This window comes from Lagopus muta, chromosome 3 (genome assembly GCF_023343835.1).
Source record: "Lagopus muta isolate bLagMut1 chromosome 3, bLagMut1 primary, whole genome shotgun sequence".
Lineage (NCBI taxonomy): Eukaryota > Metazoa > Chordata > Aves > Galliformes > Phasianidae > Lagopus > Lagopus muta.
The window spans coordinates 36,372,530-36,393,613 of NC_064435.1; the positions used below are offsets into that span (position 1 = coordinate 36,372,530).

The 21,084-nt window shown below is 36.9% G+C and overlaps 1 protein-coding gene across 1 annotated transcript in view; it reads right to left on the reverse strand.

The window, feature by feature from the left end:
- Positions 1-724: 724 nt before the first annotated feature.
- The window catches only part of RAB2A (RAB2A, member RAS oncogene family), a 39,425-nt gene continuing 19,065 nt past the window's right edge, over positions 725-21,084 (reverse strand). The window contains exons 5-9 of the mRNA XM_048939956.1: positions 18,703-18,785; positions 17,249-17,341; positions 14,014-14,125; positions 4,529-4,597; positions 725-2,346 (exon numbers count right to left, since the gene is read on the reverse strand). Coding sequence (XP_048795913.1) covers positions 2,251-2,346; positions 4,529-4,597; positions 14,014-14,125; positions 17,249-17,341; positions 18,703-18,785 — 453 coding nt within the window. The 3' untranslated portion in view covers positions 725-2,250. The remainder of the gene's footprint in view (positions 2,347-4,528; positions 4,598-14,013; positions 14,126-17,248; positions 17,342-18,702; positions 18,786-21,084) is intronic.

Sequence of the window (21,084 nt, forward strand, 5' to 3'; positions counted from 1 at the left end):
AAGCCTGTGACAAAAAGCCAGCCAGTGCAAGGAAGCTTTAGTTTTGTTCTAACCTCCTCCCTGAAAGTAACAGACCCCTAACATAATGCACAGTATAAAACTAGCAGGTAAGACAGGATCAAAATCAGTATATACATGCAGCAGTAATAATAAGTTACAGTACATTACCCTGTTCACTCATCCCAATCAAAAAATAATAATAATTAAAAAAAAAAAAAAAATCAGAGCTAGATTCCTGGTCAGTTCTATGCCTTTTGTACATTCATTAATGAGTAGGTGGAAGAAGCTTTGGCTTAGCATTCCAGCTTTAAGTCATCATCACTTAAAAAACAGCATGCATTTCTGTTCTTGATTATGGTATTAACTCCCCTGCTTTGCTTTTGTCACACAGCTGAGGCTGCTACGGAAGAGAATACTGTTCTCCCAAGTTATCTCAAGCAACTGAGTTCTGAAGTGCTGCCAGTTCCCCAAATCCTCAAGCAGGTCATTCAAGCACATATTCTCGTTTGTTCATTTTTGAGGACCTACTCAGCCCTCTGGTCTTACGCTCATGCAATAGTTTTCAAACTTAATGGAGGCAGTGTTCATGTTTTATGAATCCAAATCCATAACAAAGAGCTGACGGTGCAGAGAGTGAACACAACTATAAGCGCAAGAAATATTTGCATCAGTAACTAACAAATCCTTAGCTGTTGCCCCTTCCCCCCAGTATACAAACAAAAGGTTCCACACACTGTTTAAACTTTATTTAATCTCAGAACCATTGCTGTGTTACACCTATCAGACTGGAATTCATTCATTTTGATGTTTCAGTTCTCACAATTGGAACGATGACGTGAGGATCCATGTCCCCCAGTGTTGTGGTGCAGTCAATATTGGTCCAGTAAGACAAAAGTTCTGCGGTCATTTTATTTTCCTTTAGATACATGAAGCATGGCCTACCATTACTGTCACCCTTTAGATCTGCAATTTATATAAACAGGATGAGGTGGAAACTTGCTCCATCATTTGTAGGAAAGGTGACATGAATATTCTGTACTTCAACAAAGAAACAAACACAGGATTTTGTTTTGTACTGTTGCAACCCTTTCATTGGAGGCAAAACACCCCCCCTGCTCCTCCCCTCCATAATAAGTGCCAAAGCATTTCCAGATTTGATTTTCATCAAGATTTCCAAACCGGCAGATTTTATTTTCACACCCTCTTCACAATAGACAAGATGCTTACCATATACTTAGGATTACAAGTTGCCACTAAAAGAAAACTTTACACAACCACTGTACATTTAGGTTGAAAAAACTGTCCTTGCATGAAAAATATACCTAGAAATCAAGTGGTAAACAAGAGAAAGCATTAAGAAAAGATTAACCTTTTTATAATGTGCCATTTTCAGTTTATCAACTCCTCCTCTACTTCTCATTCACACTCTGTTTTTACCTACAGTATTCATTAAGGCAAACAGCTCATCCATTTCTGAAGAGGTGCTGTGGAAATTGTGGACAAACAGCAAACATTTGGCATTAAAATAGATAGCACGTATGTAGCCTCTAGTAATATACATTAAGCATTTCTCTTGGACTTCAGGATAATGACAGGGGAGGATGAACATGCTAACAATGTCAAAGAGGCTTAAAATTTAGCGTCCAAGCAATTTCTATTAATGCTTCTGTAGTTTTCAAGCTCTAAGTAGTATAGAATTTATGCAAATGCATTAAAGAATTCTAGCTTGGCAAGTACACCCAAGCAGGTTATTAAACTATATATACAGAAAGTGATAAATACAGAATTAAAAGAGTCCTTCTGCTTCTCTTTATAGCCTTGAAAATCGACAAAAAACTTGAGGACAGCTCTACAATATTAAACATTAGGTAACCACAGGAACTGGGAAACCTAACTACACAGATCGATTAAAATACTCAGATGACTTCGTAGTGTTTAATACAATTCAGTTCGTAGTCAAGGGCACAAGACAACATTTAACAAAAATAATCACATCAATTGACCTAGAAATTAAATGTAAATAGATATGAATACAATCTCCAAAATCTGTCTTTAAGTGAACATTAACCATTTATTCAAAGTTATACAAGAGTTTGAAGGATAAAGTCTTCTTCTGCAACAGGAAACCAACTTACAAGTTTCATGTCTCAGTTGAATTGCAGTGGAGGCGAGCAGGGCAGGGGGAGGGAGGGAAGGGTGAACAAACAAGTTAGTAGGCCCCATCTAGGCAGCTAGAAAGTAAAAACGGGCTCAACAGCAGCCTCCACCAGCTTGTTGTCCTCCCTGATTGCCTGCAAGTGTTGCGTTAGTAGCAGCATGTTGAGGGCCAATTTTTATGCCATTTGCCTGAAATGAAGTTTAATACACAGTATAATTATTGCACAACATTAAATATACCTGAAAAGTTTTTCTAGCACACACAATAAATACAGCAATGGTTTTTTTGCTTAGCAACAATTAAATATAATTTAAAAGGAAGTTTCTTTCCTTCTCATTTAAATTTTATAACCACGTTAGACTTTGTACCTTAAACACTTAGCATGGAAACACAGTAAGAATCACATGTGAATACTGCACGGCGTAAGGCTTTAAAAATACCTAGCGTTTGCCAGGAACACGTAACCTCCCCCCTCTCACCAAAACCTCCGCTAGTTTAATAGTTCAGTATAAAACTTCTCCTCTCCAGACAGCATTTCCTTCTGTGTTGAATCAGCTGTACGGGCTAAGGGCATACGAGTGTTCTGTGTCATCAATAATTTCTATGATCCCAAAAGACGTGGCTACTTGCCAAGAACCCACACACAGCTTAGTTCTTTCATTCATCAAAATCACACTTATATCTTAACCCTCACTCCCTCAAGTGGATTTTACCTAAAAATACAGCACTTTGAGCAAAGTAATACAGTAGCTTCAGAAATTAAGCTCTTAAGGAAACTTTGCGTCACAGTAAATCTCAGATTTATAGTGCTTGGCAGTTGTTCTGCAACAGTAGTAGCCTTGGGGTTTCTGGCACTAGCTCAGTATTGACAGCAGCTGATGTGGTTTCTTTTCGCTCTTTGACTCCTCTTTAATAAAAAGCATGCCCTATGGCTCATTGGTTTTGCCCCCTCTGGGCTGGTAGCAACTTCTTGAGGAATCAAGGAGCCAGACCTGGCATAAAGCCAAAGAAATAGCACGGACTGTTGGCTCTTGACAGCATATTGCAATCAAAGCTCCATAAGGCACAGTAAAGCAATCAGCTACTATATGAAACTCGACAGATAGAATGAGCATGCTTTTTCAGACACCGATTACTGTCCAATTTATATTGTACTGCATGTATTTTCCTTATAAAATGTTAAAGACAATTTTAACTTTTTCATCACTAAACTGAACTTAAGGGGTGTTCTGCCAAAACACCATATATGCACACCCACATTTTTCAGTCAGAATTAGTCTGAATGATTACTGCTGAACTCTTACTTAGCTACAAGTTTCTCAATGCAAATACTTCATAGTACTGAAGTTTCTCATTGCTTCTGTAAAAATCAGAACAGCAATATTTTTATTGGTCAAAGTTGTCTTATGTTGAGCTCTACACTGAGAAGAGAGCTGAGTTTGAGTCCTGACAGTTCTTTCACTGCTCTTTGAACACCTCTGCAAGGACCATCAGGCTAGAGAGAAGTGTCAGACTGACAGTCCTGGACAGAGAATGCACAGGACAGAGAAGCATTACAGATTTCCACGTCTGCTTTTTACCAAGCATCTTAGCAATGACGTTTAGAGACACGGGGAAAAAACTTGTGCACTAGAGATGAGGGATCACATAGCACTGCCAAAGCTGAACGGTTCTATGTGGTGTTACTTGTCATGCAAATTCTACCTGGGAATTTGTATGATCCTAACGGATATTTATTTCCTCTAACTCTGAATTTCAGTTTGCTTTTTCTACAGGCACGAACCAGTCTTGTGGCTGCTCACACTTTCAACAGCGCTGTCATTTCAACATTTAGAGAGTTCACAGGGCTTTCCTGGCTCTTGCATTACAGAAACATTCCCTGCTCCGTGCCACTGCCCCCACAAAAACAAGCCAAAGAGACCAGCCCTGATAATCTGTAATTTCAGTAATGTGCATAGACAAAATGGCTAATCTTTTATTCCCTACAGAATCCAGCCACCTAAACCAGGAACATTTCAAAAGTCTTTTATGTAACTCTCAAAGCAATCCCTCCCCTACACTGGACAGCTCATGGAGTGCATCTGGCATATCAACATGGTCCTCCATTTACATAGTGGAAAATTATCTTTGAAAACAGATGACACCATATGGAGAAGTGGATGAAAGTGGATTTTCTTCTCTTTTGGGGATTTATATTATTTTGTGCTGCTTCATGGATGGATAGGGTCACTTATTTTAATCCATTTTTATCACAATAGCAGACAATTCTATATCCAAATGGAACAGACAAGTATTTTACTGTCCAGCATTCTAAGGAAGGTGAATTTTGTACCTTAAAGAAGTCACACATTTAGAATACTTAAAAGTTACCTCATTATTTATGTCAAAAACTCCTTCCTGAATTTTCTCGTAGATCTCCTTTGCAGTGTTAATAAATGCCTACAAAAGAAAAAAAAAAAAAGAACAACTAGTGAATGTGATATCCCGGCTTAAGATATACTAACTGCAGTCCATCTCATGTATAGTTTATTCAGCAAGACCTTTCCTTCTGACCTGAGGAGAGCAGGTATGCCAACAGCATCCTGTAACCTACCCTGAAGTAGCAACAGATCATATGCTATTTACAAAAACAGTAGCCTGTTCATAACAACTGTATTCTACAATCTGTTGTCCAGTAATTACAGGGGAAAAAAAAAAGATATACAAATTACTTTTAAATTATTTATTTCTGACCCTTATGGATAGATCGTGCGGCAGATGGTTTCCCCTACCCTTAATATCTTTGTAATAGGCCACTCTAGATTAGAGTGCTTAGCAACATAAAACCACACGGTACTTACAATGATGATGTAAGGATGCTGTCTGCTGGATGAAACCTTATGCTATCATTTAATATTCACCTAATTTTAAGAACGTATTCTCTTTAATTAATCTTGCTCATGGTGGGCAACAGACATCTTAATAACAGAAAGACTCTAAATTTTATTATGATTTCTGAAAATGTATTATGTTAATTCAGAGAAAAGACTTTGATACTGGGTCTGAAAGAATGAATGATAGAGATGGTTTCAGTTGAAGTTTAAGATCTACTATTCTCTCTTTCATCCCACATTTAACTTTATAGGTCAAATAATGCCTAAGACGATGTATAATTTAAGAGGTGATTAACAGCAGCTAATAATGGCAAGCAATACCAAATATACAGTTATTTTTATTTTAAAATACCATCACTACACAATCACACAAGGTATGCTATCCTCTGCACAGGTCTGTTACAGCAAATACAGATCTAATCCAAATATAAAAAAGTAAACAGGGTTCATGGAGAGGAACAAATCATACCTTTCCTCATTTCTACACTGGAAGCATTTGACTGCTGAACTTGCCACCAGAGCTTTGTTTCCTAATTAACAGGACTGATATGTTTTCACCTTTAAAGGCCTTACAGCTCCCCAGAGTAATCAATCTACTGCAGCTCAATTACTGCACCAAGCACACACCACAGCCAGTGAAGGAGACTTGAACGACTGCGGCAGGAGCGGAAAGATATGAATATGCATAAACTCTAAGTGGGTGATCGAATCATCACAGAGGGTCATGAGAATTTGCAGCAAAATAATGAGAAGAATTAATCATTGCAGATTCACAAGGCATTTAGGAAGTGAGTTCGTTTTTCAAACACGCGCTGGAGTTGAGGAGAAAAATTGGCTTCCAGCCAACTATGAATTGATTCAAATTTCTCAGAAGCTGAAGTTTTCAACGTGAGAGAAAAAATTCAACCTTATCTCGGCTTCTGATAACACACTAATCATTGTAACAGCCTCATTCATGAGCCTGTTGAAAGGCATATGCCAAGAACTTTGGAAACTCACAGCCAGGACCTGAGGATGCTTGCTCACTGCCGATTAAAAAGGGCATGAAGCAGAACTTGGAGTCTTAAAAACATGTTATGATAACTTCACGTAAACAAGCACTTAACAATTGGCACATCTAACAATTACAGAACTAGTGCTAAGTATACTTAGGCTCTTGGAATTTATTTCATAAGAACTAAATGACATCTATAAAAATTGCTTTAGACCCTCCACCTAGAAATTCATCAGATTATAAACTCCGAACTAACAACAGAAAACAAGGTATCTTCTGGGTGCTTACATTCAAGAACACATCACTGCAATAATGCACCTATCCTCACAAAAAGGATAAAGCCCATGGGGAAAGGCAGCGTGATTTAACAACACTTGGGCCACCCAGGTCAGCCCCAATCAGCACAGTTATTACACAAGGACTGTACAGAGCAAAAAGAAAAAAAAAGCATACCAAACCCGGTACAGATGGTGTATTTTAACATTTAAAAAAGCAAATAAAAACATCCAAATATTCCATTTACCTCAGTTCTATCACTTCAATCATCAGGAAAAGATATCATCTGATTACCAAATTTCTGACCGTGATTCAGCTTTGCCAAATATTAGTGTTAAAACAGCACATAGCAGTACTGCACTGCAAAATGCCAAGCCATACTGGGTCATATACAAGCAATTCCTATTTGAAACAATGGTTTCACAAGACTACAGCAACTAACAAATCTACTTCTTGGTTTTGTTTTTTTTTTTTCTTTTTTTTTTTTCCCCCTGTTAGCATGGATTCTGAAAAATTACTACTAATCAGTCATGAAAAGACTAGCATCCCTTGAGACATCCATTTGTTTTTTGCACCCATTTATTTTAAGGAAGCTTATGCTTCAAAGTAAAAGTGGACTTGAAATAACCACCTGACCAACCCTGCTAATAAAAGAGTCTAGTCACTTTAAGAATATTCTATCAGATTTTGGCACTGTATGCTAGTGTCCCAATTAGCAAGGACAAGAGGGTGAACTCTGTCTAATTGGCTTCTTCTAAAAATCTCTTTTTATATTGCCTGTCCTCACTCTTATCTGGAACATACAGTATACTGTAAACTCTCCATTATTTATGGGCAGTTTATCCTGTTTGCAGATTAACTGAGTTACAAACACAAAAAGACAGAGCAGTTTCCCCTCAAAGCCAGTTTGGATTTATTACACTGTGTGCAGGAACACAGCTGTAGCACTTCATACGCCAACTTGGATACAGGTGCAGTTGAGCCACTTCCACACAACACGACTTCAACTACTGAGCTCACATGGACCCAGGCTGGCTGCCTATCAAGCCTACTGCACATCCTGGTAACACCACTGCCACTAAAGCACACTACAAAGACACTCAAGCCCCTCTACCTTAGATGAGCTCAGGTCCATCCAGGTTTATTCCCACCACCTTAGGAGTGGGAGTAGGTGGAACTAGATTCGCTCTGCCTTTGTATGCTTTCACTTGCAAAGATGGCAAGCTCCTACACTACGCTTACAGGGCTCATGAAAGAAGAGCTGAGTTCTGCAGAGTATGAAAGACTTCCAAATACACAAATTCTAGGCTACTTTTGAGGAAATTTAAAGAAAACAACGTAACTTGTGGAATATATCTACATTTAGTGTTACTCTTCCTAAATCACAAAAGCTACTGATGATTTTAAGCTTGACTACTTGTTCTACATTTTCAAAAAAGGTTTGAGCAATTTGTGTTGTGATTTCTTTAAACTCAACACTTCTATTTTGTTCACTTATAACTGGGTTCTGAAATACTGACAAAAGTTAAACTATGCTGAAGAAAATTACATTAGTGTGCAAGTGGGGAAAAGCGAGTCTTGTAAGATGTGATCAGCCTGCTGTGTCACCTGCACTTAGTGCAAAGCAAATGAAGGATGGCTTTAAGTTACACTACATGAGTATATTATCATGTACTGTAGATATCAAGTACTTTAAATACTTGCATAAGGAACTTCCTACATCATACTGACAATCAAGAAGTCTCAAAATACCATTCTTAGAAAACAAACAAACCTCAAAAGAACAACCATACAACAGCACAGATACAGAATTCAAAATAAATTACTCCTAAAAAACACCAACTATAAAATTAAATCAAATTTAACATCCATTTTATCAGAGAGAGTAAACAAGTAGTGAAGGTTTGCTACCCTTGAGACAGAACCAGAAAGAACGAGTTTATTACTGGTAAAAAAAGAAACACACACACACACACACACACACACACACACACACACACACACCAGTGCTGAAAGCAAAGGGAATTCTTGCTCCTTTTTATCACATCTGAGATATACTAAGAATAACAGTAAGATAAAGGCACCACAATGCATGTTATGGAACCGCTAGATTTAGTTTCCACTTGGCAGATGTGACAAGATGTGCAAATAACATGGAAAATACACCTATTCAAGACACCTGCAAAGTGCAATGCCACACTCTTTCTCAGAAATCCGTTCCCATGATGAGTATTTAATGACTTAGCTGCAGGCCGCACACATGAAAGACTTCTAAATGAATAACTGATACTTTTCAAAACTCGTATTTTAAAGTGCTTTGCTTAAAATAAATATATACTGGGTTCTGCATTTCCAGTTCATGTAATATGCTGCCCTCTGGTGGCTCATTAATGTTAAATTTAGCACTTTTAAATACAAATCAGTTTGAATTCAGAATCACAGAATGGCCAGGGTTGGAAGGGACCTCAAGGATCATGAATCTCCATCCTCCCACCACAGGCAGGGCCACCAACCTCCTCATTTAATACTAGACCAGGCTGCCCAGGGCCCCATTCAACCCGGCCTTGAACACCTCCAGGGACGGGGCATCCACAACCTCTCTGGGCAGCCTGTTCCAGCACCTCACCACTCTCTCTGTAAAGAACTTCCCTCTGACATCCAACCTAAATCTCCCCTCCCTCAACTTAAAACCATTTCCCCTTGCCCTGCTGTTACCAACCCTTTCAAAGAGTTGATTCCACTCCTGTTTGTAGGCTCCCTTTAGGTACTGAAAGGCTGCAATGAGGTCACCCCACAGCCTTCTTTTCTCCAGGCTGAACAAGCCCAGCTCCCTCAGCCTGTCCTCATAGGGGAGGTGCTCCAGTCCCCTGATCATCTTCGTGGCTCTCCTCTGGACCCTCCTTAACAGCTGCCTGTCTTTCTTGTACTGGGGACTACAGACCTGGACACAGTACTCCAAATGGGGAGTTCATTACTAATTGTAAGAATACAAAACAAAACATAAAAAAATCAAGGACACTGAACTGCTACACATTTCACAAATTCTAAAGCATGACCTTCACCTCTGTGGTCAGTTAACAGCTAGAATTCCTCTTTCCCAATCTCCTTCCTTCAGCAGTAAGATACAATATAGATCATTACCCTAGGGATACATTTGGAAGGTGTAATGATATGGACCACAAAAGGATTTACTCAGTAGGGCATTCTATATCCCAGAGTGAAAGTAGCACTAGACAGTCACTTTATAGAATGGGATCCCAAAGCTCTGAACAGCAGTTTTACAACTAAGACAATGCTTCTGATCTTCAGAAAATAACCTGGGACACTGAAATGGTTACAGAGGAGTTAATTATCAAGCAGTAGGGAAGTACATAGTATATAGCGAAGCCACACCACATAGGTGTCCTAGCACATCTGTAGCTTTGTACTTAAAGTGAAAATGCACAGACCCAAAACAGTAATTTGCCTGTGAATCTCTGGCAAACTTACTGGAAAGAAGCATATTAACTAGATCCTGAAGTGTCTCAGGAAGTGCTGCAGTTGCTGTTGAACAAAGGATCTGAAAAAACAAACAAACAAACCCACAAGCTAAAACCCCAGAGCTAAGGATCAGGCTGTCAAAAAAAAAGCCTATGGCTCACACAGGAAGCCATCTAATATGTTTCATGCTCTTCTATAAAGCCTGGAAACTAGTGCTAGTATCATAGGACAGTTACCCTGAGTTCATGTAGATGATCCTATTCTACCTGTACCAGTGTTAGACACTGCCCAAGTAGAAACCATTCAGCAACCTCTGAACTGCAACTTTCAGGTAAAACTAAGGTAAAACTTTCAGGTAAAACAAGCTGAGAGTTTGGATTCTGATGATACCTCGCTATGTCCCAAATTCTAAGAACTGCAGAAAATCCTCTATTACTTACAGAAGAGTTGGGACACCGTCCTAACCAGCTTCTCACAGCTGAAACGTCACAGAACTTGGCTTCAAGGAACTCGAGAAATACTGGTTTTGATAGAACTTAAGTAAAACCTATTTTAAACAAAAATATTTCACAAACAACAAACCACTGTTTCGTAAATTCTAGTCAGATTGTATCTTATGTATTGCTTTTCTATTAAAGCTACTAGCACCTCAAATTTTCCAATTTTATTAACTAAATCTCTGCTAACTAGATCACCAGGTCAAACAGCTGGTGTGTAGCAGCAGCTATATTTAAAGAGAGGAAAAATGTAGTTCTAGAAAACATCAGTTCTAATTTGGAAGCTGATAATAATCATTCCATCTTTCTGTGGGATTTTCATTTTTAGTCTATAGACTATTACAAAGGCTTTCTTTCTTCCCTTATCTGTGACTGAGCAGTACCCCTGTTGAAAATACAGCGGGTTTGAATATTCATTTTCCATTTAAGCAAAAGTATGAAAGAAACTGTCTGAAGAGGAAAATTAAGTTACAAAATTGGAACAAGATTGTCCAAAGACCATCCAGCTGTACACAGCCAAAGTGCTCAGTTGTAGAGTTGACGTGGTTAGTCCATTCAGTTTTAATCCTAAAAAATTAGTACATTAATGCATCTATTTATGTGCAGACAACTTGGAACAACAAATACAATAGTCAAAGATGAAAGCTTGGCAAAGGGCTACATAATCCCATTGACAGGGGAAACAACTTACTGAAACCACTCTCACACCAGGAGTCAGTGATAGGCAAGTCTAACATAAATGAATCAGCTCCTGAACAGCAATGGTGTCTGGTGATGTCTTGTTCAGTATCCAGAGAACTCTTTTGCTTAAGCTTGATTACGTTAATAATTATTGAACTAGCAGTACAGAATGCAAGAGGAAGGCACACAGTTATTCCTGCTTTCCAAATACAGTTAGGAATCTTACGTTCTTCACAATAAGCGTATGTAAATGGATTCAAATAAATGATATTTCAGGGATGAAAAGATAACTACCAAGTGCTAGTATCATAGGACAGTTACCCTGTGTTCATGTAGATGATCCTATTCTACCTGTACCAGTGTTAGACACTGCCCAAGTCGAAACCATTCAGCAACCTCTGAACTGCAACTTTCAGGTAAAACCAAACTAACAGTTGTATATTGCTGTTGAACTGCTACTGAAAAATGCAATACAGGCATTAGTATCTTTTGCAAACAAGACAAAAAAGGTCTTTAGTAAATTGTGTAGTTCTAATGTAAGATAGGAAAGTAACTGATGTTTTAATTAAAACAAGTACAGACATGTCTGAAGTCTAACGCTTAGAACTGTCCATATACTAGTGAAAAGCTTACTCCTATATCACAATGCTTTCTTTGGAGAAAAGTAAATAAGACATCGAGTTCTGCAAATGGTACCTTAGAGCACACTATGAGAAAACACACACAATATCTATGAGTTGTGAATAGGATGGAAGTATAACAGACACAGTAACTAAATCTAAAAGTTAACGCTAGATTACTTTCTGATTATCCTGCACAGATTTGTGGACACATGGTCACAGGTTTTTTCTGCTTAAAATTTCAGCCAGGTAAGTTCAGCTGACTTATCTCAAATTTTCTTTCTGTTTAGCTTCTACATCCTCAGCTAGTCACAACATTATCATTTCTTTCTAGCCCAGAAATCACATACTGGAAGCTATGTCTGCCTCATTTCTGAACACCTCTTGTTCTTTCCTCTAATGTTGCCAATTTCACACTATTTATTCCCTTGTTCCCCTCTATTTTTTTGATATTGAACAGTTCAGAATAAGCACATTGACCTAAAAATAAAATGGGCTCTTCCTTCACCCATGAAGTGGCACTTTTCACTTCCTGTGCCTACTATTTCTTCACATTCATTTTTATTAAAAAATGAGGTTAAGATCTTGCTCTTTCAGTCGTAACCATTCTAGACCATGCTACCTCTTTTAGTTGATTGAGAATATCATTTAAGAAATGTACTTGACTGGCACTAGAAAAAAAATATATCTTAAGGCTTTTCCAGAGTGAGAAAGCAAATACAATCGCGCATTCACATCATAACAAAGAGAGGATTCAGTTCAAACTTATTTGAAAAACAACTTTATGCTGCTCTTCCTCCTGATAATCACAGACTCATTACTGGCCAACGCATCCACCATAAAGCATTTTTTTTTTAATCACAGCAAAAGGTGCTAATGTTAGAATCATATAATAACAAAACAGAATGAAGTAAATGAAAGCAGTATGCTTTTTGTAACCTTTAAAAAGTAAAATATTGCCAAATGAGAAGATTTTACTACTTAAAGTATACCATGATTGCTGTCTACCATCCCGCATTTAGAATGACTTTGGATACGAGCAGCAACAGATTAGGTAGCATGAAAAACAGAACTACAACATACTACTGTAAACAAAGATAGGAAACTGGGAAGCAGGAATTGAGGGCCTAAAGTCAAGTGAAGAAATCTCTCTGCTCTGCATAGCACCAATAGCTCACCAAGAGCAATTTGTCCATTGGGTCTGGCTGGGATGGAGTTAATTTCCTTCACAGATGCCTGCATGCTGCTGTGTTTTAGATTTGTGACCAAAGCAGAGATAAGACACTGATGTTTTAACTACTGCTAAACATTTCATGCATAGTGTCAAGCTTTCATTCTTCCCTCTGCCCCAGCAATTAGGCTTGGTGTAAGCAAGATACTGGGGGAGACACAGACAGCTGACCTGAGCTGGACAGAAATGTATTTTCTATCACATAACGATCATACTCAGCAATAAAAAACAAGGGGTAGTCTTTCAAAAGTAGCTGTTGCTCAGAGACTCAACAAGTCCCTGGGCAACAATCTATTTGCTCAGAGACTCAGTTTATCTATGGGAAGTTGGGAGTGACTGTCTTTCCCATCGCTGTCTCACTCCTCCTCCATGCCCCTTCCTTCACCCACTGAATTGTTTTCTTCATCTCAAGCCCTTAGTTTTTTCTCACTTCAGTTTCTTCAATTCTCTCTCCCAACCTATTGGGCAAGTGGAGAGTAAGCAACTGGGTGGGTTTTAGTTTTTAGCTGATGTCAACCATAATCACTGTTCAAGATTTGAAATATACAAATCAAGCTGAAATATATAAAGACACCTATACCCAGAAATATGAATTATATGTTAAACTTCAAGGACTTATGTTATTTACTCTAAAACAGCAAAAGAATGAAAAACCTAACATTATTCAAATACTACAGACTACAGAAACCAAGATAATGATCTCTTCAGCAACTCTCCAGAGGACTGAAAAAAAATTCTGTGTGTGAACTGCAGCAAAGAAGGTTCCTGTTAGGTAGTGGAGAGAAACAATGCAAACTTTTTTTACAGTAGATACAACTAAGCATCACAACAGCTTGCACTGAAGAGTATGTGAAATATTAAATGTCTTTAAGAACAGGTTAGATCTGTGAAGGAAACTGAGAGCTTGTCTTGCTTTGGATGACCAAATCCATTCTAGTTTCAATTTTAAGATTTAGAGACAGACAGGTGTACCCATTTCACTGAGTATTTTTAAGAAGTACATTAGGTAATAGAATCTCAATGATATAATTAGTGCTGTGCAATCAGATATAAACTAGACCATGTCTTTCTCATACTACAAATTAAAAAGTAGTTAATTCAAGTTGATAAATCCAAACACTAAAGGAACAGCATCTGCACAAACTACAGAATGCAACTCAAAACAATTGTTTTTACTAAAATACCAGTGTTAAGCAAAGTTACCTCTTCTACATTGGAAGCAGTTTTGGCAGATGTCTCCATAAAGATGAGCCCATGCTCTCGTGCAAATGCTTCACCTTCTTCTTTCTTGACTTCTCGTCTAGACTCTAAATCACTAAGATACAATAAAAAAAAGTTACTCACATGGTCTGTCCATGTAAATGACATTGTTCAGATACATGCTTATAAGTGAACAGGCCCCATCAGAACTAATGTACATACAAAAATATATTCAAGCCTTCACTTAAAGTAGAATCATTATAAACTTTCACTTACAGTACACAGAATACACACAGATATCACAAATTGACTCATTAATTCTAGTTGACACTGATCATATCCAAGAGTTTGTGCAATGCCTTAAAAGGATACAAATACACTTATCAAGCCATTCCTTGGGATGTTAACTTTAGACATAGTCATTTTAGGTAATTATCACTTTTCTAGTATCTACCAAACCACACTGCAAAACTGAAATGATAAAAGACTTTTATAAAATATTCATTAAGAGAACCAAACCCTCCAGACCTTTTTTTTTTCCTACTCAGGAAAACTTGGTATTTAGGTCTTTTTAACAGGGTAAAACCTAAGAACAAAATTAAGTTATTTTGAACTACGTTACTCGTTCCCTCCTGACAACCCTAGCATAACAGCTTTGACCAATCCCTTTAGCAGCAGAACTTAAAGTTACTGTAACACAATGTTTTGTTGCCTGCTTTCCAAGCAGACTATAAAAAAGTTAACTACTACAAAAATAGCAAAGAATACCTTATGGGACTGAACAACTAATACCAAGTTCACCCCTGTAGGTCACATGGACATATTAGTATTTCACTCTTCTATTTTAAAGCTTCTTTAGGAACAAGGTCATCGAGAGTTTCTGCCCCTTAAAATATATTAAATCCTGAGCAGTAATAATGCTGTATTTCTTGATATATAAATAGTATTTTATATACATATAAAGAAAGCTGCCTTTAAATTACACATATAAAGCCATTCTTAGATATTCAAATTAAAAAGTTTGCAAATACATAGATTTTATCTGCAGCTAGAATGCTAGTAAGAAACATACTGGGCCACCATTCTTTTAATGACACATACACTGAACATAAGTCACACTCAATGTGGCATCTATTTTGCAGCAAAGCAAGTTCTTGTTATTTTTACAACTACATGCTAGCTCAGATAAATTTTAGAGTCAAGACAATTCAACACATTATTTAAAGACAGAGCATTTGAAGATAAGGATAGAAGAATTGTTTTCTCAAAGCAAAAAATTAAAGTTGATGCTCACAGTCTGTAAGCATTTCCAATATCTCAGCTCCAGGCTTCAGATAAGCTATACAAGGTGTTTCTCACGTGCCTGAGATAGCTGTTCAACATGATATTCTTGAACAAAAACAATGTCTTCATTGCCACTACCATGCTGCACTCAGAAATATCTTATTTAAAACCTGATTCACTACAGTGCTATCTGCATACTACAATAGAAACAAACAATTATTTTTATTTGAAATAGTGCTGTTGCATTGGAAACTGGAGTGATAACCCACTCGTTACCGGTATCTAAAGATATCCATGTAAGAGCTTTAACTGCTTCTACTAACCACAGTTGTCTTCCTCTCTGCATACATCCCATTCCAATAATTCGAAGCATTTGGTCTTACTAGATCATTATAGCTATGCTTTGTTCTGGAAAGGAGATTAAGTATAGCATTTGTCATGTTTTAATACCACTATTTGTAATGTTTTCAAAAAACAGCTACTGTATTTCAGCTTAAATTCTCAACTCCCTTCAAATTTAGAAGGCAGCAGAACAAACGTAAGTGCATTTTTGGGATTCTTAGAACCAAAGTTTGTTGTTTTAAAAATATTTTGCTATTATGTGTTCTTCCATGTCTCTAGCAGTATGCTCTACTGTAAAGAACTCCTGTAACATGCTGTTAGTATATTGCAGAAAGGAAATATTCTTCCCATCCTTCTCTTTGAGGTTTGAAAACAATCCCCTTTAAAAAGCTTCTTAAAGAACATTTGCTTCCTGTGGCACCATTATCTGCATCTTAATATTTATTTTCATAGTACCTTATGCAAGTAAACAGCACACACTTTTTCCTCTCATGGCCACCTTTTAACTAACATAAACTGCTGGTCATTGGCATCATGGGCTTACCAAAGTTTCATTTGTAAACCATTTGTGAAGACTGATTATCACATTCCACTAATAGAAAGAACCTTCCTGGTCACTTTCCAGATTATATACAAAAATGTGGGCAAGCTTCATAATTACTTACTGCTTAGCATGTTTGTTTGCTTTTTTTTTTGTTTTTTTTTTTTTTTTTTTGAGGGGGAGGAAGGCAGAAGGACAGAGAGAAGACAACAGAAGGGGATAGAAAGGGGAAGAAAAAGAAGAAAACAAGAGGTGAACAGGCCAGACTAACAAAACTAGACCATATTTACTACAAAGCCGTTTCTCAGTCTTCATCTAAGACATGATCCAGCTGTTCATTTTAGTGACAAGCATACACAGTTACTTGAGCTGGCATCTTTACCTTCAAGAACTACTTAGGCAAGGAGACAAGTTAAAATCTTCTAGGTAAGGACCTGTAACTAATAGGTCATTACATTCTGAGATAATACTTTTGATGTTCAAAAAAAACCACTAACATCCAGTAAAAATCTGGACACAGTGTTACAGTCCAGAAGGTTAAGAACCAGAAAAATTCAGATAAACCTAATGTATTCTGTAAATTTTTTTTACAAAGACTTTCAACATAGATCAAATTCTCAGCATCCATAAGGAACCATTTTGGAACTCTGGACAGTCCAGCTGATGAAAAAACAGGCAGATAAATGTTTCCAAATTTACTAACAAACTTTTCAATCTTTTGAATCACTATGAGGTGGTTAAAAAGCTTCTGACCCCACTCCCAGCTGGGATGTACAGAACATGAAGCAGGCCTGAAGTTCAGAAGCACCTTGTAATTGCTGAGACACATTTTTTTTGTATTTCATAATGTCTTTTCAAGTGAATCAAATAGCAAAGTTCCTCTGCTGTGATTCTTAATTAGAAAAGCAAACCATTTTAAAATGCCCTGATAAGGAGCCATATTCCCTTTCTAAGGGACTTACTTTCTAAGGTGCTTACACATGGTGTCATCATCATTTAGGAAAAAAAAAAGGTAATGAGAAAAGTTTTAAATTTCCACCATCTACAAAGTTATGATTGGTTAAGTTTTACCTTTTATTTCCAATAAGCATTATAACCATGTTGGAATTGGAATGCTGACGAGCATCTTCTAACCAAGTTGTCAAGTGATTGAAAGTGTCCCTCCTGAATATGGAAGAGAAGGAAAATTAAGGGCAATATTAAAAATATATATATATAAAAATCTTTTTTCTCCTCTCTTAATTAGCTTCTCTACCTGAGCAACCAACTCATTTACTAGTAAATACACTTCAAGAATAAAAGCTGGTAATCCCTTTGTGAGAGGAAAACAAGCACACAAAAATTTAGCAAACATGGAGCATTAATGAACTCTGCCTGAAGAGTAACTGAAAACATTTATTATAAAAAGTATTCTTATGAAAATCTACAATGTCATACTGCTGACTGCAGTTTTAGTTTTTCAAACAACAATACAAGCATATTCATGAAATAATACTTATTTTACTGCTGGCAAAAGAAAAGGTTGACTTTCGTTTTCTCTGAAGTTTTAAACTTAACAATGAATTTAGCAGTGATGTATTTTCAAGTAAGATAGATACAAGATGACAGTGTTACAGATCTTACAGAAAATGTACAATAAATATTTAATAACATGATTGTGCATTTAATATTTCACAAGCATAAAGCCAGCTACTTATGAATCAAAGATTGATTTGTTGGAAGTCAACTGAAAAGAATAGACTGCTTTCTGACATTTAAAAATAAGCAGGGAACAAAAGGGAAACTAAGAAATCTCATTGCATGATTCCACAATGAGACTCAAGATCCACAAAAAGGAATCACACAATATAAAAGTGCCTTGGAGCCTGTATATTTTCACAATCCAGCCGTAATAATTTTTTAGTTAAAAATCACACCATGGTTTTGCAGACAAGAGTTACAGATGCTTTATTCAAGACTGCAGGAATATCTCAGTCACGTCTGAACATCTGCTACTGAAATCACACCTTGAGAACTATATTCCCCAACTTGATAAAGACAGCATTAGTAGAAGTTTCCTGGTATTTCTATGTAATGAGATTCTGATATTTTGCTATTTTTTACTCATTTACTTCAAGAATGGCAGCTAAGTAAAAAGTTCGCTATAGTAAAAGAAAAATTATAGTTCACAGTAATAAAAACACAAAAAGGAATTCATGAAGTATTTCAATGCCTTTCTCAGTAAAGGTAATCCACAGGTTCATGGTCAAATACTTTGATTCACTCTTCCCAAGAGTTTATACATACTTTTTCTCAACCAGTATACTGAGAAAATTATAAATATATATACTGAATCTGGGTTTTATGTTGATTTTGGTTGCCTAACAAACATGATAAAACATTAGATTGCAAGTATTTGCACAAAAAAAAAAACAACATGAACACAACATGCTGAATTAGACATTTTTAACATTGCTATATATCACAGCACAAATCTACAAAGACACATAATTTTAGTACAATTGTAACTTCTACCATATCCTCACCTTGTAATGTCATACACTAGTAAAGCCCCTGCTGCCCCTCTGTAGTATGACCTTGTAATGGAACGGAAGGACTCCTGCCCTGCCTGCAGAAGACAAAGTTTCATTATTTCATGTCTCAAATTTACGTTTCATTGCTGAAAACCATAAACTTACTACTTTTGTGAAGGCAAGGAAGTATATGGAGGGGAAATCAGAGAGGGAACAATTGGGGACAAAGTCTCTAACACTGGCAAAAGAAGGCACATAAGGAGGAGACACCAACTACAGCACCATGCAGTTGAAAAAGAAAAAAAACACGGAACAAGACCTCTAAACCTTTTTTGGCAATCCCTGACAACCCAATTTACTGAATGGCTTCACAATACATGAATCATTATTAGAGCACAGAATGGACTCCTAGCAACTAAGCTCTGAAGACAAATTTGAAAGGAAGCAAATAACCCAGAGCTTCACATTTGAATTCAATAACCCGCTCCCTGGGGCAGCTGTTGACACTAGAATAAATAAAGCCCATTGTAAATAAATGATGAATGACATCTTTACGCCCACCATCTGCTGGTGTAAAGGTTGTTGGAAGGCCAAGGATGCAGATTTTATCCGTTATATCATAAACTGCAGCCAGCTTTCAACAGTCTTCAGATGGAATTCTTTCAGTAATCATTTTATTATGAAAAAACAGAAAATGGTTTTGAATTCAATTCTATACAATTCTGCTCCACAGCTAATCAATTTCCCCTGTACTTGATAAATAACACGTGTCAAACAGCCACAGGATGCAACAGTCGTCTCCATATCCATATCCACAAGAAAAACTTGTGAGATACTACAGAAATTAGATAGTTCTTTCAGAAAACTATCTGTAAAAATCTCAGCTCTTAGAAGAACATGCTTATCAGCTTAGATTTGAATCACCTTCCAGCAATCCACAGATGTTTTGAGTCTTCTTTACCAAGATATCCCTCACTAACATGCAATAGTCAACCCAAAGCCTTTTCTGCATTTATAAAAACTATTTTGAAGAGCACAGGTAGAACAGTTCACGTGGATGAAGCTAAAGGACAAAGGTATAACTCTTTTCCTTCCTGTACTAAAAAAAAAAAAATCAAGGCCCTGAAAGATAAATATTCCTAATTGCAAACATTGAGCTCCTGTGCTCGTGTTTTTCAGAAGTGCTATCTAGCAATTAACAGTTATTAGAGAAAAAGATTTATTTTTGATGTTTAGTATTAATAAAAGCTTTAGCTTAATTCAGAGCTAGCACAGAACACGATTAAGAAACACTAATGTTAATGCTGAAAAATGACATGCAGTAAGATACTTATCCTTATGACTACAGGAAAAATTATTCTGATTTAAAACTATGAAAAATGAGAATGAAATATTTATCAAAGCTTGTGCTGTGCACTAGTTATGATTCAGCCAGACCTACAGAATCTTCTCACAATCACCGTACTTCCATAATATATGGTTCTCTTGAATTTCAGGCACACTTGAGCCAGATTCTGCTACTCAATACAACAGCAGAATCTAGAGCACAATACATTTTTCTGTGGTCAGTTTTCAAAAAGCACCCTTATCTTCCAGAATAATCAGTTACTTCAGCTTAAGAAAACATTTTGTCTTAGTCCCTCCATTGAAATGAGTTACAAAAGACAGAAAATACATTCACCAGTTTCAACTGAATTGAAATACGGACTAGAACATACTAGAACATACGGACTAGAAGAAGGGTCCAATCCAAGCCCATCTTCATACAGACAAAGGTAACAAAATGCAGGCAGCCTAATAGAGTACACTAAGGAATAGTAAAAGCAAACAAGTGTTCAGCTCAGTACTGGATTCCTTGCCCAGGAGCTCCAAGAAAGTCAAGAGTTTTTTCTTGGTGTGATGACTTGAGCAAACGCATAGTAGATGCATTAAACATTTTCCTTCTGACTAGACAATAAACCAAGTTACTGTTACTAATATATTCTACACATTGCCAAAAATGGTACATTATTGAGACTGCCTACCACATTCAAGATTGCCTGTTTCACCCTCATCTATTCAACCTTGTCATGTTAAATAATTTACTGTGGAAGATGAACAAGTTAAAGTCAACCACAATTGCCCGAGGCTCTACCAGATCTACAAGAACGTAAGAATTTGGAGTTCTTAAAAGAATCACTTGGTATTTACATCCTGATATTACTATAGCGTTCTCAACTGCTTATTACTTGTGCATGATGATCTTTCTTAAATATCATTGCTTCCTGAAGGAAAGCCTGAGAAGGTGGAAAGCATTACTATCTTCCCCAAAGATATGGTTTTCCATTTCCATTTAGGAACAGAAACCAAAGCCTCTTTTATTCTAAACAGAAGAAAATTGAGTTTCTGTAGAGA